The sequence below is a fragment of the Zootermopsis nevadensis genome, unplaced genomic scaffold (assembly GCF_977971745.1).
Source record: "Zootermopsis nevadensis isolate Lab colony 2312 unplaced genomic scaffold, Znev_1.0 Znev_ptg000028l, whole genome shotgun sequence".
Lineage (NCBI taxonomy): Eukaryota > Metazoa > Arthropoda > Insecta > Blattodea > Termopsidae > Zootermopsis > Zootermopsis nevadensis.
Window position 1 is genome coordinate 7,646,836 of NW_028259160.1, and position 24,589 is coordinate 7,671,424.

The window sequence follows — 24,589 nt, forward strand, 5'->3', positions numbered from 1 at the left end:
AGAAGAGATTTATGGTACTGGTTTTAAAATGACCCAGTAGTTTAAAGTTTCCTTTAGTGCATGAACAGGAAATGCTTACATTACTGCTAACTGCACTGGCCTCAAAAATAATAATGTGAACAAAATAAAAAAAACTAATTTTTTAACTTTAAAGGGTATAGCAGGTATCACTTGAAAACATAATGGTTGTATTTCTACATTTAACTGAGTTAATTATCTCAGTAAACCTGTAATGTGCAAATTGAATAATAATAATTTGCCTCTTAATTGATATAGCAATACCTACTGACAGGAATGTGATTAAGAAGGAAGAAGAGAAGATCTTGAAATACAAGGACCTTCTCATTGAAATACAGCGAATGTGGAAAGTGAAAGCAAAAATAATTCTAATACTTATAAGAGCAATTGGAACTGCCTTCAAGTCACTTAGAAAATATTTGGCCAACATTCCAGGCGAACACATCAGGGAACTGCAGAAATCTGCCATTTTAGGATCTTCATACATCATTCGAAAGATGCTGTCATTAAATATGTAGTAATCTCTAACAATAAAACTATAAAATACATGTAGCACGTATTAAAAACAAACTGTATTTTGGAAATAGCTGCTGCACTATGTACCTTAGGGACAAGATTTGTCCTGGTTACATGGAAGTAAATACCCTATAAAGTGGTGAATAGATGGAATAATAATAATAATACACTAATTGTACTAGACAAGAAGAGAACATATTTGACTTAATGAAAAAAGTATCATGTAATTTTATTAGAGAAAAAATTCGTCCAAATATTTATCTTTACTCTTTGAAAATTAATCAATACAGTTTTTAAAAATAGCAATTAAGTTGACAGTTTGATAACAAGAGAGGTGTGCACAGGGTGTTGGTTGGGAAGCTGAGGGGAAGAGACCGCTGGGGAGAGCTAGATGTAGATGGGAGGATAATGTCAGGCAGGATCTATGGGAGATAGGAGTTGAAGGAGATTGAATTTTGTTGGGCCTGGACAGGGTCCGGTGGAGGGCTTTGGTTAATTTGGTGATGAACCTTCAGGTTTGGAAAGCCATCTAGTTAGTTTGATAACAAATACAGCACTGCCATCAAGTTAAAAAAGGGATACTAAAAAACTTGAGACAATTTTATTTTAAAAAATTCAATACAAATGATTGAAGACCTTTGCAAAATTACATTTTAGATGTATTTTTCATTGGTTTTTATAACTAACCGTTATATTTTTTCACACAGTTTCAATAGAAGCAATGAATGTTACTGCATGGTACTAGAAGACAGAACTCACTCACGCACCACGTACTTTTCTATTTATTCTCGCCTTCCACTAAATTTGGTATACATTACACTGGTGTCATGCAAAAGAAATATTAACGGGATTTATGCTCAGAGATGAGTTACATTAATATTTATTAAAAAATTGTACCTATCCCTTCTGTATAAGTGGTTTCTTGGCATGATTCGTTGTTTCTTTTTATAAAATATTAATTTTAATTGATTAAAATCAGAATATACTGATTTATTTCGTTTATGGTGTCATTTGATCAGAATAAAGAATGTTTTGATTTCGAATGTATGTCTGGAAATTCTGTAAACTTCCTACTTTGGAGAAATTTCTTTGCTTCACTGTTTGTGTGGCTAACATGTTACGTGAGGGAATTTCTGAGATACGTTTATGTTTGCAGCACTCATTGTTTTTAAGTGCTGATATGAATTTGATAGTTGATGGTATTAAACTTCATTGCAACAGTTTAATTTGATTGAAGAAATCAGAATAGCGATGTCCATTTCAAGTTCTGACTTGAAACATGTTCTCAGGAAAACCGACTTTCCATTTTGTGCAAGAGAAACTTTAGTCCGTGTTGGTAGGTTAAATTTTCATTACAACGGGGCACTATGACTGGTACGAGTTATGAATATTTGTGGATACAGACAGAAAAGTCGAAATTCGAAGTCAGCTTCACTCGGTAAACAAGAGCAAAAGTTTGATGAGGTCTGCAGCACTACTTTTCTTTTAGGATATTAAACGCTGGATAGCAAAGTTACATTATGAATCGCACATGCTTGAAGACAGCACGTCCAACAGTACTTTCAGCATTTTATTATCTGTTATATAATATAGTATTGGCTGGTAGCCTAAACTACTGTACTATCATCCCATATGTAAACCCTTAGAAAGGATCACTGCTTGTGCACTTTCTCCGCCAACTCTTCTCCAGTAAGTTATGATGTTACTTGTCAGCTGAGTTGCCAAACTGTACTCACATGGATGTAATAATGGATTTACTATGTTCTGAAAAATTATTGTGCTTGGTATAACAGTTTTTTCTCACTGTGAAGAACTTTTTTGACATGTTAAACACTGTCTTCTATGCCATTTACTCAGTCATGTTCAACAATGGCATAACTGCAGAGTGATGGTCAATAGAAGAGAGATAGTATGACAGCAGAAGAGAGATTTTTTTTTAAAAAATGAGGGTGGAAATGAAACCACCAATCATAGTTCACCAATTTTCCAGGTTTTAGGTCCATTGGCCATGGGATATCCTCTCATGTATATCATATAGTTTGGTGGAATGCAGACATAGGCTTTGCAACTTCTTGATTTAATGGTATGAAGATCATATGTAACTATTAACTGTGTTGATAATGTAAATGGTTAGATTAATTCACATTAATGTTTTCTTTAATCATCTCATATTATTTACTGTCATCTCTTGTGTGTGATCACCCTGTTATTCACTTTTTTAAGGCATATACAATGTCAGTGGTACAAATATTGAAATTTGAGTACTTTGCTTTTTAGTCTACATTTACTTCTTTACAATAATTTGTTGTTGTTATAGTTATCTTCCGTTACAGAACAGATGTGTGCAACTCAGAATAGTGGTCGTATCTCTGGAGCTAAACATGTGGACATCTTAATGGAAATCATCTCAGAATTTGTTTTCTGCGAAGTAGACAGAAGAGGAAGTAGGAAGAGGGTAAGCAGGTTTGCATTATTTCAACTTTGCAAAGTAATGACTGAGTATTTGAATCTCTTTAGCACACATGTACATTATTGTACCACCAAACTTGTCATATATAATTACGTTTCACTTATGTTTACTTCGCTGAACATTGAGGTAACATAAACTAAACAGTTATAATGTGACACAACCTAACTTGCCAGAAAATTCATATTTGTTGGATAAATATATGTCTACCTGTGAACCAAGTATCTTTTTCTTCAACTTCAGAATACAGTAGATATTTGTCAGTTATCAGTCCAGTTCTTTCAAAACATAGGTAAATTTATATCCCCCAAAGTTGAAGATTAACAACATTGGAGAGTTTTATATTATTCTGGAGTACACAGAATTTCCACTTGTTATTTTACATTTGAATGTATCTATATATAGAGTCTTCATGTCCAGGTAGTATAGATGTAGATGCATTGTTGACTTAGCTAATCAACAGTTAGGATATTATATAGCCTTGTGTGGTTTTTGTTGTGTTTTATATAATGTTTCTCATTTTTATTAAATATAAAGTTTGATATAAGCTTCATGTAAAATAGGAATTGTGCTTAACCAGGATGAACCAAACAAGATTCACTGAGTAACTTTCAGTGTAGACTTCGCATTCCAAATTTCATCAAAGTAAGTGAGGTAGTTTGTAAAACAAAATATTCAGATGAAGAAATGTGACCATTGTGTTATGTGTTTGTTTAATACTAATATTTCAGAGGCTGAACTATATCCAAGAGCTGCAGCTTCTTGAAGTATTATGTGATTACTTTACATACAGTGGGAACAGCAGTGAAGCAGTAAAGAACTCGGTCTTTATGTCTCTTTTCCCTCCAACCCACAGTGATCGCTCTCGACTCCTTATCAAACTTGTTTCCATGGCCAGCTCCACCAAAAATGTGCCAGTGCTTACTGCCACAGGGATTTGGATGCAGGTTGGTTGGTAATTTTAACTGCCTTGTTATGTTCTATCATAGTTCTTAGAAGTGTAATTTTCTCTACCTTTGATATACTGGTTATACTGCCACGACTTGGTCTCCAAAGGGAACCCATGTGACAGTTAAGTTGTATGAAGGTAGGATCTATTCCTTATACTATTATAATTTGTGATACAACATTACTAGGTAAAAAATGTTCTTTGTCTCCTTGTATATAAACAAGTGTAAGTGTGAATAAAATGCCATGGTTGGATAATCCAGAAACCAAATTATCTTACTGAAAATGTTAAAAATGTCCTATGTTATTTATTATTTCTTTCAGCAATTGGGTTGCACTTCTAAATTTAGCCTTGACTTGGCCCAGGGACTGGTGAAAGATTACTTTGTCCTCATTCCAAAGGCTGTGAGTGGTCTCCAAGACTTACCACAACTTGCACCACAATTTACTGCAAATTTCTTGACAGCTGTAGCTGAAATGTATGGTGTTGTTGGTGAGTTACCTCCTATTTCAGTTGCCTGTAGTTTCTTACTTTCCAATGTCCAACATGAGTGATAAAAAACTATATGTTTTATTCATACAGATGTGACTATATTGCAAGATTTCTTTTACACAGTGTTACAAATCTTTACTGTAGCAAATATATGATTTACTGAATTAATTATTTTATAGCTCAAAGTTTTATTGCAGTGTTATTTTAGTGTATGTAAACTTTCCGTAATTTTCTGTACATTGTTGCATGGAGTTTTAATAGCTATATTCTCTGTTTCTCCTAAAATGCGAGGATCAAAATTAAACTATAATATTAGCTGTTGCTTTATGTAGGCCCCTCACATTAACGTGTATCACGCATGAATAGGAATGTAAAACCTCTGATCAACAGGGCTGCCACCCTGGATTTAAGTCCAGGGTTATTGTGATGTATGTCCAGCGGGACTGCACATAATAAAAGATGCATGATCGATAAAGTTTGAGGGAAGAACACAGATCCAAGGTGTTTCATATTAGGGTGCTGAGAATATTTGTACCCGAGAGACAGGAGGCTGGGGAAAACTGTGTAATGAGGAGCTTCTCAATTAGTACTATTCACCAGATATTATTTAGATAATCAAATCAAGGAGCATGATATAGGCAGGGTATGTAGCATGCATGTGGGTGTTGGAATGCCTGAAGACAAGATGCCCCTTGGAAGACCTGGGCATGAGAAGACAATTTTAAAATGTTTTTTATTGAAATCACTGGGAAGGGGTGGACTGGATTTATCTGGGTCAGGTAGTTTCTTGTGAACATGGGTCTTGACACCCAGTGAGAGATTTTAGGGGGTGCTGAGCACCCCTGAACTTACCTTCACTTTAACTTTTAAACCACCCCCTTTAATTATCTTTAAATCAACATACATAGATATTAATGCGGGTCTAGAAAGTTTTTTTGCATTTATCCATAATGCTTCTGGTATTTGCATTTTTGATAGTGGCAATAAGTGAGAGGATGGTAAAAATTGGCAACATAATAGCTCTAAAACTATTAATGAAGAAATTATTAAAGAACATAAATATTTTTCTTAGTATCTGAATTAAAAGCTAATATCCTGACTTCAGATTTTCTCCCTTCTTGTTCTTCTTCAATACTGTGTCGAAACTTCATTTCTGTTGCTTTTTATCAGCTTCTACACCTCTCATATGTAAATGAAATGAGCATGCATATGCCAGTGTACTAGTAATTGCTTGTTACTGATGCAGAGAAAAGACACATATTCAGTCCCCCACCTGACACGCTGCTGGAAGTCATCACACAATGGGTGTCAGATAACCCCACCCTGTGTTTTGCTGCCCTGGTGGTGAACCTTCAGTTAGCTCTGCCACTTGGGGGAATTCCTATGGCAGCCATCACACCATTTGCTGGTTTGTTCAAGTGAGTAAAATTAAGCAAGCTTCATATTGGGTGACAGCCATGCAGTTGAGTAGTGGGTTTGATGTTAGATCTGCACACATTCTTAACATTGGCACTGGTTGGAGGTAAGTGATACTTCCTTACATCTGCTTTTTTTCCCTGATGAGAATAATTAAGATTTTCTGCTCTTTATTTTAAAAGGAAAGATAGTCTTCATGCACCGAAGACTGCTGCTGAATATTTAGCACATTTTCTTTATATTTTGGAAGTCCAAAGTTCAAATACTGGCCTGGAGACCAGCTGTCCTGACTAAAGTTCTTAGTGGTTTTCCTCAGTACCTCTGTGCAAATGCCTGTATAGTACTCTGAATTATGCCATATTTTCTTCCATGTCCATTCCAATTCATTATTCATTAATCATCTTACCATCTGACACTATAATATGAAATATTGACACTATCATTAACCCTTTACAGACTAGTAGTGGTAACTATATATATCACATGCTTTAACATTCAATAACTCTTCATTTTGCCTACATAGTGTTTGTATAATTTTCAGAATAAACATAATTTCTTTAAACATTATTCCTTAATTATGTTTGAGGAGTGAACACAGTTTTTAAATATTTAGATTAACTTCAGTTTCAAGGGGTTAAATATGTCACAAATAAAAAATTTCTGTCTGTGTCTCCCATTTTAACCCTTTGAAGCTGAGTTTCATCTAAATAATACTTAATTATTCAGTCTTTACTGCCAAGTATACATCATTACAAGGATCTGTTTGTTAACACAGTTTAAGGAATGATTCCTGTCTAAATTGACAGTCATAGGAAATACACAAAAAATGCAAACTAATTGGTTGTTAAACATACAGGACATGTTAATTTTAAATGATTTTGACAATTGTGTGTTACACTTAGGGTTGCTAAATTCTTGAACTTGGTCTATTGTCTGGTATTCAGAAGAATGCAGCATTTCTGAAACTGGATGTTTCTGTCCTCAGGTGAACAGGGAAGGGGCACTACACAATTGAGTCCATTAGAAAGAGCTAACCTCAGTCCAGTCTGAAATGTGTCCTTTTCAATACCAGACAATGGACAAAGTTTATTTCTACGGTTTAAACCAGTCATATTTTTCATGAAATATGGCATGAATGTAATGCCATTGGAGGTTACTTAACAGTTATCTCCCTGTTATTACCATGTCACATGGTTGCTGTATGAACACATGAGGTGACAACATTCACATTAGGGTCTTTAAAAATTATATGTTGATGGACCTTGGAAGAATGTGCAGTTGTTAATAGTGTAATTATGTAGGAAATTTGTAAATAAGGTGGTAACTGTATTAAATATATTGCTGTAATGACAGCAGCTAGTGTTCCACTGTAATGTGTGTATGGTGATATGTTAGAAACAAACATATTACTAGTATTTAAATCTGTGAAATATTATCCTTTAGAACTGTAGTGAACCATACCAACACTTTTAAGGTCAACATTTCTTGTTGTACAGGTGGTGTATCCTTGCTCCACTGCATTATGCTGATTTATCAAGTTGCAGTGACATTCCAAATTCTAATGATTCTTTAGAATCTCCATTGTATTCTTGTCTCCATCTGGCATTGCTGGAGAGTTTGTTGGAGTGCTGTACCCCTCCTCCTGAGGTACATCATGTGGTAGCATCTGCCAGTAAGAACATAATATCTGCCCAACATCTTTTTGCAATTGTGGAACCTGTCACCAGATGGCTCAAGGAGCATATGAGAATTGATGATGAATCAGTGCGAATGAGGGGTGAAACTGCAGTGAACAAGACTCTTGATAGGTTTGCACAGGTCATACAAGTGGGTCTTGTTACCCACTGTGTTTATGGAAACATACGTAAGTACTATTTGACATTCTCTCTTCACGTTTATTTTATCTTACATACTGTAGGAATGAAAGAACTTGCATAACAAATTTCACAGTCTGTTCTCTTTGCCTTGTGGGGTCAGGGTGATTAAGTCAAGGGAGATTAAATGGGCATGATAAATATTTACATTTTGGTTGAAATACCTCAAGGGAAGAGATCGCTTGGAAAATTTAGGTGTAGATGGAAATATGTCAGACTGTATCTTTGAGGTATAGGGTATGAGGCTTTTGACTCCATTCAGCCGGTTCAGGATAGAGTGCAGTGGGATGCTTCTGTGAAAAAGTTAATTAATCTTCTAACTAACTAGATGGCTTACCGAACCCGAACGTTCATCACCGAATTAACCAAAGCCCTCCACCGGACCCTGTCCTGGGCAAATAGAATCCGGTCTCCTTCAACTCCTATCTCCCATAGATCCCACCTGACATTATTCACCCATCTACATCTAGGTCTCCCCAGCAGTGTCTTCCCCTCAAATGAATCTTCAGTTTCATAAAGCATGGAATTTCTTCAGCTACTTCTTTCCTTGACATGTGCTTATGTATCCTAAGTGGTCAGTCTTATAGTTTTCAAAAGTTTCATAATCATAAAACAAATGGTAAAATTATAGTTTTATACATTCTAATCTTTTTCAATTTTTATTTTTTTAGGAAAGATGATAGAAATACAAAATATTAGTAGGGAATGATAAAATATTTTTCAAATTCAGTTTGCATGCTATTCATTCCAGTACTCAGTTTTTTTACTATTTGTTCCAGAAGAACTTTTCAATCAGCTGGAAATGCTGCCAGAAAATAGATTGCTACAAATTGTAATAAATGCACACAGAAATTTATGAAAGTGGATATGATGGTATCTGTGTTGACTGCATGGAAATTCAAAAATTGTTCGGGTATGTTTTCAAGTTTTAGTTATGGCAGATCTTGTATGTTTTTGTAAACTGCACATTTTATCTACGTCTATAACAAGCACTGAAGCTGCTGTTGCCATGGTAACTGGTTAAAAAAAAGCTGTTTTTAATTTGATAGATGTGAAGTTAATATTAAAACTGATCTCAAGAAAAAACAGTGGTAGAGTGTGGACTGGATTCATCTGGTTCAGGAGAAGGACCATGATTGTATATATTAAAGGAAGCTTAAATGATGTTACCACTTTGAAATTTTGTAGACCTATAGTATATGTTATACATAGGATAATTATGATCATAAAATTGATGCCTAAAAGCCTAAAATTAGATATTTATGAGCACTTATAATGGTGAAGTTGTGCCTGTGCCATCGGGACATAGGGAAGATGAGTCTTAATGTCAACGCTATATGGAGAGGTGTTCAGCTTCACATTTTGCCCACCTAACCCCCAAGGAATGAGGCCATTAGACCCATTAGATAAGGATGGCTGGACCCTAGAGCCAGTGTGGCAATGAAAGGAAAAACAAAAAATGAAATTATACTTGTTAGTATATAATCGTCAGTGTTTGAGTAGACAAAGTTAGCCACAGATAACCTATTGCAAACTGGCTATAACAAACCTATGGTAGTATAATTCCATCAGCCTGTCAGGTACTATATATGTCATAAATATTGTGACACATTTTTATAAAACTGTTTAATATGTTGAATGTGGTTTTGCACAAAAGTATATTGTTTAACCACACTGGTTTTCAGAAAATCTGATATTAAAAGAATAGTACAGTAAAAACATGAAGCAAGTATGAACAAATACAACTAGCTTTACTAATTAAGGTCCACTAGTGTTATAAGCAGTGATCAATTGAGTGGGATAATTATTGTAACACCTTTATTTAGCCTTATTTGTTTCACATATTTTACTATTTCACATGTGGCTTTTATTGACATTAACTGAAAGCATCTGACAATGGTGAAGCATTGATTAAAATGGCTTAAATCTTCTTGACTGTTTCAGAAGTGCCAACTTCTTCTTGTCTTCTTCAAATTTTTTCCTCAGATTCACTAAATCTAAAAAACAAAATGGAAAATAGCTTTCATTATATATATATTATAAATACCAGGAAATTGAGAATAACAAATAATTACCAAGTGATCCAGCATTTACTCTTGAATGTTCGGGTAAATGAATAACTGAGAACATGAGGAATATGGAAATTAAGTTTTTTTTTATACATGGTTCATTCTGTTCTGTAATAAACTGTATAACAGTTGCTGTGCATACACACACACACTACAATGACTGCTTCATTTATCTTTGGCCAAGTTGCAAGATGATGAGGTAAAGTTTCACCTTGTCACTAAACACAATGCTACATTGTTCCCTGCAAGTATGGAGTTAAAATTAACTAAGTTTAATTTTGCCATACTTACGTTTCATTTTGGACTCCCGTATTTGAAATCTGTAGAAGTTTCGCAGTTCTTTCTTTGATCTTCGTTGCTTTTCTTTTCCCATTATTTTCTTTTCAACGCTTTCCTTACGGGCAAATCCAGGCTTTCTCCCTCTGTTACGAAAAAGGAAAAGGTGAATACCACTGTAGTGTTGTGCAGTTTACTGGCAGAAGTATCTAGCTTGTAGTGAGATCACACCCATACAGAATACTAGGTAAAAGGATGAGGGAAGAACAAAGTAAAGTAAAGCTGTCCCACTACATGCCATGTACACGCTTGTGGGGAGAGGAGGTATAGCTCCTACTCATTGTTTATTTTGGCACTAGGTAGGAATGAGTGGTCAGTGTCACACCCCTTCCTCCCACCCACCCATTGGACTGGAGACTGGGTAGGCCCCAGAACCAGTATGGATGCAGAGGCTGGAGGAAAAATCCTCTGCCCCTGTTCAGGATCGAACCCCTGTCGTCCAGTCCATAGTCACTATACTGGCTGAGCTACCCCGGCTCATGGGAAGAACAAAACTGAACTTAATATCTGTCAGAGAAATATACGGCAGTAGTTCCATCACACTAAATATGTTATTAATTAACACATGATTAAAATAGTAACTTAATGATTAAAGTTTTGCTACACTGTCATTGCTTCAGGATAATATCATTGGTATCATGTAATGACAGTGTATATGGTTATAATGTCCAAGTTAAAATAACAGGTTTCAGTAGTTAAAAAGTAGGAGACTGGGTCCCACTTACGTATTTCTTATGACTGACATCTTACAGGAAGACCTATTTTATTAAGTTTATACAGTGGAGTGAAGCACAGTACAGGCATAGCTTATTCTGTAAACAACTGTATAAGTTTTGGTACGGGAAGCTTGCTGTATAAATGTCGTGAAGGATATTTCTCTCCAAAAAAGAAAAATATATATTGTGTATAGCTATATATTAGCTATTTACGGAAGTGCTGATGTTAGTCTGCCTGACTTTACCTTCCAGCACTGTGACCTAACAAAATACACCATGCACCAAAGAACATAATTGTTCACAGTTAAAATGAGCCCAGCTAATATGCATCTATACCCTTGAACCTATCTCGGAAAACCCCTCCGTCAACACATTAATATGGAAAGCCCCACATATTATCTTCATTTTACAATGAAGAACTGTTGCATCTCTGCTACCCAATCTCATATGGCCATTTAAAGAATACACTGCACACCTTGTGTGTGTTGCTCAACTGTATGAAGACTATAGTAACCTAGCTTGTACTATAAGACTTCCATCATGGAAAACACCAATTTATCTCAGACATTTTAGCCAAATATAATATCACTTCACTGTACCTATAATATCCTGAAACAATGGCAATATAACAGAACTTTATGTTATATTAATATATTTGAGGTGCCTGATGTCTCAGTTACAAGTGAATGAATTTTCTTGGTTCTGAAACCTTCTTTACTGTAGTTCACCTCACCTCTTTGTGACTGTGATCCAGCCCTCCTCATCCTCTTGCATCATTTCCTTTTCCTTTAGGGCCTTTCTGTGGGCTTCATCATCAAATTTTTCCATGAAAGTATCAATTTCTTTCTGTAAAAGACTGATATCTGGTATTCTGTTGTTATATTCTTGGCACCATTCTGAAAAAGTATCCATAATAAATTTCATTTTTTGATAATTATACGCAGTAAAACACCATGTGCACATAAAGACTTTCAGGTTATATTTTAAACAGAAATAGATGTGGAATTCAAATGTAAAGCAAATGTACTTGGCATTCTCTAGTTTTTATGAATGATTACAGATGGTGGCTATCAGCCTGCTTACAGCTACATGTACCTAAAGTTACGTATCATACTGACTAAAACTTACTTTGTAATCCACATAAAATGGGTGTCTCTTTTGTGCATAAAATTACTGGTTTCATATTCTCTCCCAGTTTCAAAGCCCTCTGAAGTCCTCTGTTATCTTCAAACACCACATATGCAACCTTGAATCCCTGTATAGTTGACATACAATGCAAATTATTATTTACAGAAGCATTTCATAGATAGGATTCCTTGACATTTTAACCTCACACATGATCCAGTAACCTTTGCCTTGCTCATAAGGCTGCTAGGTTTGCCATGATTTCTTCCAACCTATACTGAGAGGCTTGTTATTTTTCTGTCAACTATGTAATTTGTATTAGAAACAAGTATTACATTTCTGTTATGATATGTTCTACATCCTTGGCTTAGGCCTATGGAATGTAAATAAATTATATTCTATATTTAATATAACTCATATATCTCTTAACATATATCATATCCATGCAAAATATTTGATTTTACACATTTATGATCCTTTTTCTATGTATTTATCTACCAGTATTATTTATTTAATAGTGCAGTCCATAGCTAAGACTACACAGACCAAAAACTAGCCTGAATTTGTTGAAAATTTTGAGAATGGAAAACTGGTGATATAATTAGCCAAGGGTAGGGATCAAGTGATTGTGTACATGGTGTGAGCTATTAGAAATTTTGAAAGCATCAGTGAAGAAAAGAAGAATGGCTACAGAGTGATGCATGTTAAGTGGGCTTCTAGCACATGACAGACAGACATTGTCTATGCTGCCATGAAACAAAAGGGAGAAGATGAGGGTGAGGAGGATGGAAATGAAATTCATTCTGCTGTGAGGCAGAGTTCACAAAACAAGCAGTTAAAGCTATTTATCAAAATAACATCAATTGTTGAAAAAATGTAAAGCAATGTGTGAAGTTTTGTGACAGCAGCAAATAAAGTATTTTGGATTGTGCATCTTTTCCCCTTCCTTCACTTGGATAATTGGGACTTTATTCCATGACTTAGAAAATAATTATTATTATTACCTTAATTCGTGGGCACTTTGTGAAAAACTGTGATTCTTCAGGAGGTGTTGTGCCTGCTGATGGCTTCTGATGAAAGAATACTGATGTTACTGATCCACATACACTGAAAATTCGCTTAAAGCAATCCTGGAAAGTTATTAGTTCATGTGTTTCAATAATACATTTACAGTTATATATATAAAAGCACATACACACATCGAATGTGGATTTGTTATTTCTGTTACCTTATTACAATATGGAGGTACATTTATGATGAAGAGCGTTCTGTTTGTGGGTTTACTGGAATTCTTTTCTCGCACAGAATGTTCCTTATAATATAACCAATGTTGTGTAGTACTCTCCGCACTGAACTTCACTGGAAAGGCTGTCAGAAGGAATACATAATTTTTATTTCCTTGTACTAAAACACTAACATATATTCAAATATTCATTACTCTTTTGAGGTTAGAGTGATTGTTACTATAAACATTATAAATTATAACTAGTAACTATTTGTGTACTCAGAAAATAGGAATTTTACTATTAAACACTCAGAAATCATGGTCCCTTTCCATATGTTAACTAAAATAAACTTTAAAAACTCTTTAAACCTTTGAAACCCTTGAATGTATCACTTTTCGCCATTTTTATATATATATACACGTTCACCAATACCAAGGGTCACCTGAGAGGTGCCTCAGGTCTATTGCTTCAGTAGAGCCGAATTTGCATGAACGTTGCAGGATATCGTAGACACAAGATTTATTCACTGTAGTCTGTTATTAAACATATGTTTTGACTATTTTTAAGAAAATATGAGTAACGAATTCATGAAGTCGACAGTTGGTTGCTAATGTAAGGAGAAGAATTTTGTGTTTTCGATATTGGTTGCAATGAATATTTGTGATTTGCAATGGCAACAAACATTGAGGATAATGAGTGTATTTGCTATAATTCATCTGTTAATTTATCGGGAATAACTACATAATTGTATGAAATTACCATTTGTAAAAACAGTATTAATTGAAACTGAAATGTAGAATGTACTTCTAGATATGTTGCCAAAAAACTAGAATGATGTAGGCCTGGCTTTTGACTGGGCATTTCATGGCTGGAATTAACTGGTAAGTGGAACGTTTGACAGTTAAATTAAATATTCAGTAGTTTCTATTATTGGAACAGTGTGTGTGTAAATTATACTTTTTTCACAGGTATGCTGGATACCCATTAAATCAAAAATCCTGTATGACTAAAGCAGTGCCACTGTGCAGCTTAACAAACCTTCAGTTGAGGTTTTTGTGCCCTTCAGATCTGGAAGAGGTTAGTAACTACTTACAGGCGAAATATGTTTTGCTACGTATTAATTATGTGTTAGAATAGAATTTATTTTTATTCCATAGATCCTTCTTATTTCCGAACCAAGGATGTAGAACATCATGGCACAAATACAGTACTTGTTTCTAATACAAATATAAATTACATTGTTATGACAGTCAGAAACAGAATTACTGCCTGCCATTAATCTAATGTTTTTCTTTTGGATGTAAAAATACGTTTTTGCAGTCCATTCAATTTCCCCAGAAAATGATTTCATATCACATTATCGAATGAGAGTAAGCAAAGTAGACTAATTTTAAACCTTTTGTTTTCATGAGTGATGTGACAGTCCTCATAGCAAAGTGTGCTGAATTTAGTTTAGGCATCATGTATTGAATATGTGTTATCTAATTTAAATTATTGTCAATTTGTAGGCCAAGAAATTGAGTTGTTTCTACTTCTTCAATTGTTTTATCATCATACTCTGTACCTAACTTAACATAATTTTTGTTGGTAGTACAAAATTTCATGAAATTTGTTTTGTCAAATTTAATATGAGTTTATTGGCTTTAATTCATTTATTCAAGCTAGCAAAGACATTCTTGCAAATTTGGAAGCAGTTAATTTCTGGATGTGAATAATATTAGTATCATCAGCAAAATGTGTGTTTGGACTGAGAGTTAATGCTTCGTGGTAAATCATTGATATGTGTGAGGAAAAGCAGAGGGCCAAGTACTGAACCTTGAGGAACTCCATGTTTTATAATGCCCCAGTTTACGTTATGATAATTCTGATCTTGGATATATTTATGGAAATTACTGTTATGTTCTTGTGTAAATTAGAAGAGGAAGGAACACACTTCTTTTCTTGACCAGCGTCTCTCTTCGGTAACACACAGAAGATGGGTAATAGAAGAACAGCCTTCTTGCTGATATACAATACAATTTTTGAATGTGTGTGATCTTGATGTTTCCATTTGTATTCCCTCTTTTTTCTGAAACTCAACGTAACACACAACTGCTTAAGAAATTGTTTCATTAAAGTTTCTTTCTTTACTTCATTATATACATATTATAAGGCCAAAATGCATTACATAATTTTTCTTTTGAGTCCCTCTGATCAAAAGTTGAGGTAGTAACTTGAAATAGGGGAGTGCAGGGTCCTACCATATTCTTACCAGTTCAGGAATACAGTCTTGTCATGTGAGATTTATTGGTTCACAATTTCTACAGTTCAAGCAGTGTTGTAAAATGTATTTCAGGTGCGGGCTCTTTGTCAGGATTGGTTTCCTATTGATTATCCTTACTCATGGTATGAAGACATCACCTCCAATCCTAGATTCTATTCATTAGCAGCGGTCTATGATGGTATCATCATTGGTCTTATTGTGGCTGAAATAAAATCTTATGTAAAGTTAAATCGAGAGGTATGTTAACACCTTATTGTAATCTTTGTGTAATTTGGAACTTGTAATAAGCATTTTGTGATGAACAAGTTTTATAATTTTATAAGCACAATTTGGTCACATATTTTACCTTTGCTGTTTAAAAAAATATGATCATTTATAACTGTTTTGTCTTTTATTTGAGTAAATGTACTCTGTTTTAAAATTGTACATATTTTTAAGGCTGCTTTCTTTTGAATAGTGGTTCTGATGTTTATTAGTAATTTAATTATATCCACTGTTGGGTTATTGTGACAGTAATGAATTTCTGAGCTCTGTAAAACATGGGGTATTCTTTGACCAGCTGAGTGACTGTTAGCTCCTTGTAAAGGATTCTGCTGTGTGAATTTATAATTGTATTGTGAATTCTTATGTTAGTTACTGGTATATTTCACTGGATTGGATTGTTGGAAATGTTTCTTTTTCTGCCATGAATAACTAGATGGTCACATTTCTTTAAGTACCTTGCTTACGACCCAGTCTGACAAAAGAAAAAATGGGAAATCTAACTTCATACAGGTCGTGTTGTTGGAAGTAACATCCCATAAGACAATACAATATATTTTAAATGCTGAGTGTATTTTTGAAATGTGTATTGAATATAGTGTTGATAAAGGTTAAAACTGTCACACAGTGGGATGACTTTTTTTTATCCCTGCCTACAGAAGTCAGTGTCCTGTTTTTTCAGACATGTTTCTCTGCTATTTTCACTTTGATTTTAGTTTAGGCCTCCCAGATGCTGCTTCAGGTGATTATACAGCAAAAGTATCTTCTGGGAGACCACAGATTTAATACTGATGACAATATGGAAGCAGCAATGAAACACATGTTGAAAGAAGAGTGATCCACAGTATGATTAGCATCTTACTCTTTATGATAAACTATGTGAAAGGATAGATAATTCATGAGTTTCTTATCTATGTTATGTCATCCATATTGAAGATACCTGCCTTGTAAATTTACTTTCTGACTGTCTCACACATCTTTCCTTTTATTATTCTGGTTTCCTTTTCTGTGAATAGTTCACAGTTTTCAGCATGTTAAAAGTTTTATGTTTCAGGATCGTGATATTCTATCACAGTCATTCAGTAAACAGACAGAAGTGGGATACATATTGAGTCTGGGAGTGAGCAAAGATCACCGCCGTAATGGCATAGCCTCCCTGCTACTTGACAATCTAATTTCACACCTTACAACTGTTGAACATGTGGAATGTAAGGCCCTCTTTCTGCATGTCCTTACAACTAATTCACCTGCCATTCACTTCTATGAGCATCGTAATTTTAGGTAAGTGAAGATATACATATGGTTATGATAAAGGAAGTATTTTTTGCTACTAGATCTCTCTGTTGGGAAACCTTTAAGTTGTCACTACCTTCACAAAAGCTATCCATTTGAACTACCCTAAGCCAGTACATATCCAAAATATCTACCCAGTGGCTGACTGAACTGACCGAGGTTTTCATGGTTTCAGTTGGTCGTTCCCACCAAATATGCTGTGATAGTACCCCTCATTTGGAACAACAAAGAGGAACAGCTTACAGCAGTGCCTAAATTTACAACTTGTTGTGTCTGCATCATGAGGTGAAGCCTCATGTCATTCTGAATATGCTGAACCTTAAACTAGGCTATGGTTTGGTTGCTTCCTTTCATATTCTTCCAGATTCATGATTCATGGTCATCTTACCATTGAGTACTACATACTTTGTGTAACTGATAAATTGTCATTAAATAAATGGAGGATCACTCATTCAGATTCAGATGTCTCCCCTCACAGTACACAAGTGTTCCCCCATTATGATCATGTTTTTATTTTTCAGGTTACATTCCTTTCTCCCCTATTATTACTCCATCAAGGGAAAGTGTAAAGATGGCTTCACCTATGTGCTTTACATCAATGGAGGACATCCACCCTGGGGCATATAATATCCTTTTCAAATTCATTGTTACTCACAATATAGTACTTGTTTGTCCTGGTTCAGATATTGGCTGAAAGGCAGGCCTGTCGTGCAAGAAGTTTTCATGGGTTTCTTCAATTTCTTCATGCAGATATCAGGATTATATCCTAAAATAGGTAGTGACCAGTTTCTTTCACAGTTTTCTGACATAAAATTTGTCATTATCATTGCCATATTGGCTTATGAAGTTTGACAATTTAAGGCTGATTTGTTTTGTCTCCAGCATTCATGTTGTTCATTGGTCTTTTAAAAGAGCATCAAAATCATGGTGTTCCTGTTGTTGCATCAAGGCTTGTTTTTGAAACCTGTGGTCATTCATTCAGTGGATGTGTTGAACTAGTTGTTACTGTGTTTATTAAGTTTTATTCTAAAGATTCATTGCTCTTTAACGTGAAAATTTGTTCTTTGTAGGTTGTAACTGATTCTGAAAATGTTTTCTTTCTTGTATTTTTTACATTCTGTCATTTTACGTCTTTGCAGGTTTAGTTAAGTTACACATTTTTTAGAATATCTTTTCATATTCAAATTGAAGTTTATGTGTTTGTAAGTATACTTTATTTATATTTTTAAATTTAATTTTGAATTTTAGAGAAGTAGCAAGATTGTGGTTGTACTTTCCTTATAAGTTCTACACTACCTTTTATAGGCATGTTTGCAACACTGTGGAATGCCTATTAAAATTTCTCTATCTGTCTGTATGCATGAAATGACTTGAGAATGAATAAACAAATTTTGATTAAATTTTACATAGAAGAATTTTCAAATGCTTCAGTTGTTTCAGCAGGTCACAAAAATTAATAAAGAATGAAAGAAAAACTTGATTGAATTGAAATAAGATTTCTGTATTTAATTAATTTAGTGGTCTGTTACAACACCACTTTAAAGCACATATTAAACAAGTTATATTATTTTCTTTTAGTGTATACACTAGCAGTGAATATGCAGCCATAGTAATGATTGTTTATTCATTCAGTGTATAGTTTTTACTATTCATATGTCAGAATAAGTATCAGGTAACAGTGTATAATTGCATGTGAATTTAATGTTTGTTTTTTACATATGTGGGAAGAGTTCATTCTAGTCATATTCAGTTTAGTGAAGAGATCTATTTCCATGGGTCATCTCATAGTGAACAAGTTATATATCAGTTTTGTCTTGTTAATTTTACCATCTATAATTCCTTCTGCCGATCACGCATGTTAAGTGTACATTGTGTACTTTTACAAGTATTGTTTGACATAATCTTAAAACCTTGCATGCCGTGCAGTGTATTGAAATATAAAATCATGCATACAAACAAAACTGTTTACACTTGAAAGGACACTAATGCCAAACGTGATTCGACCTCAAGAGGTCATCATCAGTGGCAAAACAAATTAATTCATATTATACAATTCAAAAGACTATGGTTTTCTACAGAGCATAGAAGGTATGTACTTTACAAAACCATACTTATGTAACACTTCACTGAACGTTAATTCACAGGAGTTCAAGGCACAGATGATGCAACCACGACTCACTGTAGACCAACAACAGCAATCAGACCAGTGGACATAAAAGCTAAGTACTCAATTTAATACACCAACTCCTGTGCAATTAATGTCCAGTGAGGTGTTACATAAGTATGGTTTTGTAAAGTACATACCTTCTATGCTCTGTAGAAAACCATAGTCTTTTGAATTGTATTATATGAATTAATTTTTTTTGCCTCTGATGATGACCTCTTGAGGTCGAATCACATTTGGCATTAGTGTCCTTTCAAGTGTAAACAATTTTGTTTGTATGCATGATTTTATATTCTTTGTCACAGTTATTTACAAGTTTGAACTGTACCAACTTAACACAGGATTGTTGATATTTTTTTCTTGAAACAACTAATAAGAAGTACTGTAATTGCTTGTTTAATGTTTTGTTTGCTGTGTGGAAAGTGACTAACATAATATCCTATTATTTTATAGACAACTGAACAAGAGATTTGGTCAGTCTAAACATCCTGCATGATAGCACTGCAGTAAATTCCATGGTAATAGATGGTTAATGTGTCTTAGCACTTCTACTACCTTTCTTCCCCTGCTGATATTAAAGTTCAGCATCTTTCTTTCCCCTCACTGCCATTATAAAGTAATAGGGTGATACTTAGGTATTTGGCAATAGTGATTTTCCTTAATGAGTACTCACTGACTATTTGAAGCACTACTGTGGACTCCTGTATCATGCTGACCCTTGCTCACTTCCACTGTGGGTTTGGCACAAGATGCAAGGTGCTGTCCACTGGGTGTGGCCTGGAATTCGCCGTATCGTGGTACAGAACACCACTGCAGTATTTTCGTTTTATAGCTAACACCGGCATAAATGAAACACCTCTTAGTGGGGAATGCTGACAGAAGTTACTTGATACTTGAAATCCTTGATGTTTTTAGTCAAGACTGCAGAGTTTTGTTGCAGCTGTGAAGCCATTGAAGTACAGGCCTATATTATTTTATTATTCTTGTTTTCTTGGCAGTTAGTTACATCTGTTTTTTTATTCTAATTTTTCAGTGATCCTACGTATGTATTTGTTGTTATTGCTAGATTTCAAAGTACAAAAATACAAGACTACCAGACAGTTGTGGTGGAAATTTGTTTAAGTTGAAGTATGGACACATTGGTGTAGTTAACTATTTGCTGCATCATTTTTAGTCTATAGTGCCTCAGTATAGCAGACCAGTTAATTTAAATGACCCATACACTTTTAAAACTGTTCTACATTTTATTGTCTTAATGCAGCAGTAAAACATTTAGGTCTACTGTGTTCCGATGGATTTAACCTGGCAGTAAGTTAAAATGCATTAATTGTACAGGAAATCTTTACAAAAATGTTAACTTGGGCTCAGTATTGGATACTCTGATATATTTTATTTTTAATAACTTTCAACTAATATAATTAGTAAGATGTTTATTCATTAACTGCATCAGCCCAGTGAGTGGAAAATATATTCTTATTTTGCTCTGTTATAGCAAACCATACATATGTTGTGATGCTGTTAACCCTCTTACCACTGAACCTAGTGCCACAGGGTCTACAAGAATTGTTGGTTTGTGTCTCAGAAACTGAATAACATGAGAGAGACCTCTGTGCCTAAGATTTTTAGCAGAAAGTGTTGCATCCTATTGCCATTGCTTAATGTGTGTACCATATTTGCTGGACTAAAAGATACATCAAAGTATAAGACAGATTTTAGAGAGAAAGTTTTAAGGAAAAACCTTCTATACCTTTGGGCCATAAGATGCATACCCTCTTTTGGGTAGTATTTTTGAGGAAGGAGAGTCTGATATTCTGGAAAAATACAGTACATGCAATAAGAAACAAGCCTCTAAGTATTAGCCAGATTGGATCTTATCAGAGCCAGCAGAACTTGTCTGATTGACATGGTTCACTAGCATGTAAAGGGTTAATACAGTGAGAGAGAAAATTCATAAACTGATATGTTAAGTTATATAGTGTATTTTACATCTGGTTGCCTTTGTATCTTGAATGTGGTTTGTGAAGTTATTTGAAAAACTGTTGAATGGGAATGAACATTTTAAGATGTGATTACTGGTTCTTTATTGGGTGTAAGGAGAAGGAACAGATATTGGTATGAACTGTTATAGACATGGAACATTATGTTAGTGTAGACATCAGACCTTTGTTAATTGTTCAGGTCTATGAGTTGTTACTTTCATTTGATAAGAATACTACCATAATGCTGTGGATAGCTTCTGATGCAGTGTTGTTTCTGTCATGGATGGAAAAGGAAAGTTGTCTGAATCCAGTTCCTTTGCACCGTTTGACCTTACTCTAGCTATCTGTAATTACGAAACAACTAGGTTACTGTGAAAGGAATGTGTGAAACTGATGTCTTGAAACGTGAAGTGTTTAGTGTTTACTGAATTAAAGTATATGTTGTTTTAGCTGCTACATTATACTCATATTACATTTTCCTTTTGCATTATTTTATTTGGTGTAGCATATTCAGGTGTAACGTACACACACTCGAGAAAATATCAATAATAGGCAGCTCATGAATTGTAGATTTTCAGAGCAAAGACTGATCAAAGATTATTCTTCTATTGCAGTATTCCTGTTATGTTATAATAGCTTCAGTTTTTGTGCATTCCTTGTTTGTGAATAAACTTCTGCAGCAATAACAGAAATAACAAAGTTAAAAGGAGTTTAAACTCCTATGTTTGTACCAAGAAACAGCTGTAGATTTGGTATATGTATCACTGCCATCTAACTGCAGCCACACTTCAGATGTCACTTTTAGAGCTGTATGAAAGTTAATTACCTTTAAATACTCTTTTCTGTTTGTGGTAATAGTAATGATTATTATTATAGTGTAATGTAATCTGTATCTGTTGTAGAAGATGACAAATGTTTTCAAACATGTAGAAAGTGGACTTGAATGTTTTACCATAAATTATAGTACAATTATATCCAAGTCTATGCAATGAGGGTTAAAGGTTCAGTGTAGTTGATATAAAAGGGAAAAAAAAACAATAGTTTTAGTACTATGATGAAAGAAAGTTATATATACAATATTATGTACATAGATAAATCTTTGTGTATAGTAATATGCTTGCATACTTCATTATAGTATGTATTCACACATTTGATGAAAATTATCAGTGTGTAGTTGATCAGTATTTCAATACCTGTTTATGTTGTAGAAGAAAATGATTTTGAAGGTCTACAAGCTGATTTGTGTTATGTGTAATTAATAATTTATACTATTTTATAGCTAGTTTGTTGCACCTCATGACTCAGGGATGCCCAGTGTCTGCACAAAGAAAGGAAATGTTTGTGGCATTTAACTTCCAGAGTTTGTTAGAAAGTCTTTTGATATTTCCAGTGAATGAGCCTTAGACATGGTTGATAAATAGGTTCTCATAAATGGCTTTAACTGTTTCCACTCCACAGTTAGTTGAAATTGGCTACTCTCCATTTAAAGGCTGGCCATACATGCTTCTTCCTGCTCATCACTTTGCCTGCCTGCCTTCTCTGAAATATGAAGGTGACACAGAGAATTTGTGGTGAGACACAATATATGTAAACAATGCAAGGCAAGCCCTATGACTTGCACATAGTTTTACCTCAAAAAATAAAAAGGGACATTTACTTGAGCTGAGCAGTTGACAGTATACTATGAGTACATCTGTGATTGTGTCCCCACAAACGGTCTGTCTTACCTTCAGATTTCAGAGCATGCAGGCAAAGTGATGAGAAAGAAGAAGCCTATATGACCAGCTTGACAGAATTACTCCTATAAGAATAGATCTAAGAGCATGGAGTTCAGACTTGCTTCAGTAGATGACATCTGACGATAGAAGTAGGCCTCGTTAATTAAGGAACTGGCAGTATTCTTTTCAAATCTTAACATAGGAGTGGACATAGTTAAGTATGATTCCTGAGTTGGAGATGTGAAATAATGAAACTAATTTTGCTTCAAAACACTTTACAGTTCTGAACTGTTAGCCTAGTTTCATCTGTTTCGAGATTTGATTCAGAGTTAATGCAAAATAGTCAACCTCCTTGTTTTGCAGGTTGTGTACCACAAGCAAACAAAATAGACATGTGATTGAAGAAAAATGTGAAAATAATAGATGGTCCTATAGTCTTTTATTGTCATGTATCACAATGGAACCATTACCAATTTCCACCTGGTGCAACTAGTCTCTGAAAAATATGGACACCTCAAGCTCTAGTTTTGCTCTTTTATAATATAAACTATAGGTTCATTATTGCTGGTACCAAAGCCTACCATTTGTCATAACTGAGCCATGCAGTCTATGTTACATCCTCACAACATACTTCTAACTAACTACATGGCTTAGGGAACCCGAAAGTTTATCACCGAATTAACCAAAACCCCCCACTGGTCCCTGTCCTGGGCCAGCAAAATCCAGTCACCTTCAACTCCTATCTCCATAGATCCTGCATGACATTATCTTCCCATCTACATATAGGTCTTCCCAGTGGTCTCTTCCCTTCAGGTTTCCTGACCAATACCCAGTGCACACCTCTTGCCCCATCCATGCACGCCACATGCCCTGCCCACCTCAGTCTTCTTAACTTAATCACCCTGATAATATTGGGGGAGGAGTACAAATTTTTAATCTTGTCATTATGCAGTTTTCTCCATACCCCATCCTCTTCACTCCTAGGTCCAATTATCATCCTCAACACCCTATTCTCAAACACATGCAATCTATGTTCCTCCCTGAGAGTGAGTAACCATGTTTCGCACCCATACAAAACAACAGGCAAAATTATTGTGTATTTTAATCTTTAGGTTCTTAGAAGTCAGACAGGAAGACAAAATATTTTGAACTGACAAGTAGCAAGCTTTTCCAGAATTTAGTCTCCTCCGAATTTTCTAATAAATAACCCCCTCCCTCCCCACAAATATTTGAACTTTGTCACATTTTAAAAGGATTTAATAGCCACCCTAATATGATTTCTCCCTCCTGTCTGCTGACAGGATACTAACATGTACTTGGTTTTTTCTGAATTTACTTCTAGCCCCACCTTTCTACAAGCTTCTAGAAAAACTTGTGTGTTCTTCTTTATTGTATTTATATTGTCACCCAATAAATTAACATCATCAGCATATGCCAATAGCTGATGTGTCCCATTCAATTGCAAACCCTGCTGCCTGTCGTGGACTTTCCTGATGGTGTATTCTAACACAAAGTTAAAGAGCAATGGAGACAAACAACATACTTCACTAAAAGAAAGTATTCAGGCTTGTCCTTTGGTTTTGTTAAAATATAACATAATGATATCCAGGTATTGGTTCCAAAACAAAATCCACTTGTATCTCTAAAGTGAAAAAGTATGATTTCTGTTCCCCACTTCTTTAGAGCAGGACTGACAGCTACATTAAC

General features: G+C 34.7%; 3 protein-coding genes across 7 annotated transcripts; 2 read left to right on the plus strand and 1 right to left on the minus strand.

Annotated features, from left to right (window-relative positions):
- Positions 1–1,669: 1,669 nt before the first annotated feature.
- LOC110838661 (integrator complex subunit 15) lies at positions 1,670–11,535 on the plus strand. Of its 4 annotated transcripts, none has more exons than XM_022082060.2 (7): positions 1,670–1,870; positions 2,868–2,989; positions 3,733–3,948; positions 4,274–4,442; positions 5,689–5,860; positions 7,355–7,722; positions 8,512–11,535. In XM_022082060.2, the coding sequence occupies exons 1-7, from the start codon at positions 1,786–1,788 to the stop codon at positions 8,589–8,591; spliced, it is 1,212 nt and encodes a 403-aa protein (XP_021937752.1). In that variant the 5' UTR covers positions 1,670–1,785; the 3' UTR covers positions 8,592–11,535. The 4 variants fall into 4 exon arrangements, with proteins under 4 accessions (XP_021937752.1, XP_021937753.1, XP_021937754.1 ...); XM_022082061.2 differs by having other exon boundaries at positions 8,515–11,535; XM_022082062.2 differs by lacking the exon at positions 1,670–1,870 and adding an exon at positions 2,089–2,223.
- Positions 9,534–13,748, minus strand: LOC110838664 (ribosomal RNA-processing protein 7 homolog A). Of its 2 annotated transcripts, none has more exons than XM_022082066.2 (7): positions 13,573–13,748; positions 13,207–13,346; positions 12,983–13,048; positions 11,982–12,108; positions 11,587–11,749; positions 10,093–10,223; positions 9,534–9,729 (listed from the first exon to the last, which is right to left on the minus strand). In XM_022082066.2, the coding sequence occupies exons 1-7, from the start codon at positions 13,604–13,606 to the stop codon at positions 9,644–9,646; spliced, it is 747 nt and encodes a 248-aa protein (XP_021937758.1). In that variant the 5' UTR covers positions 13,607–13,748; the 3' UTR covers positions 9,534–9,643. The 2 variants fall into 2 exon arrangements, with proteins under 2 accessions (XP_021937758.1, XP_021937757.1); XM_022082065.2 differs by having other exon boundaries at positions 12,983–13,108.
- Positions 13,749–13,815: 67 nt separating this feature from the next.
- Positions 13,816–23,319, plus strand: Naa60 (N-alpha-acetyltransferase 60). Its single transcript, XM_022082067.2, has 6 exons — positions 13,816–14,085; positions 14,173–14,281; positions 15,540–15,704; positions 16,783–17,009; positions 17,543–17,647; positions 19,859–23,319. Exons 1-6 carry the CDS (start codon positions 14,069–14,071, stop codon positions 20,019–20,021), a joined length of 786 nt encoding a protein of 261 aa, XP_021937759.1. The 5' UTR covers positions 13,816–14,068; the 3' UTR covers positions 20,022–23,319.
- Positions 23,320–24,589: the final 1,270 nt, after the last annotated feature.

Excerpts from the sequence above, each read along its gene's own strand:
- LOC110838661 (XM_022082060.2), top strand. The coding sequence starts at position 1,786 with ATGTCCATTTCAAGTTCTGACTTGAAACATGTTCTCAGGAAAACCGAC. Across the intron at positions 3,949-4,273 it reads CCACAGGGATTTGGATGCAG|CAATTGGGTTGCACTTCTAA; the intron begins GTTGGTTGGTAA and ends TATTTCTTTCAG. Across the intron at positions 5,861-7,354 it reads CCATTTGCTGGTTTGTTCAA|GTGGTGTATCCTTGCTCCAC; the intron begins GTGAGTAAAATT and ends CTTGTTGTACAG.
- LOC110838664 (XM_022082065.2), bottom strand. The coding sequence starts at position 13,606 with ATGGCGAAAAGTGATACATTCAAGGGTTTCAAAG. Across the intron at positions 12,109-12,982 it reads CAAAGTGCCCACGAATTAAG|GGATTCAAGGTTGCATATGT; the intron begins GTAATAATAATA and ends TCAACTATACAG. Across the intron at positions 9,730-10,092 it reads ACGGGAGTCCAAAATGAAAC|ATTTAGTGAATCTGAGGAAA; the intron begins GTAAGTATGGCA and ends TTTGTTTTTTAG.
- Naa60 (XM_022082067.2), top strand. Across the intron at positions 14,282-15,539 it reads GCCCTTCAGATCTGGAAGAG|GTGCGGGCTCTTTGTCAGGA; the intron begins GTTAGTAACTAC and ends AATGTATTTCAG. Across the intron at positions 15,705-16,782 it reads ATGTAAAGTTAAATCGAGAG|GATCGTGATATTCTATCACA; the intron begins GTATGTTAACAC and ends TTTATGTTTCAG.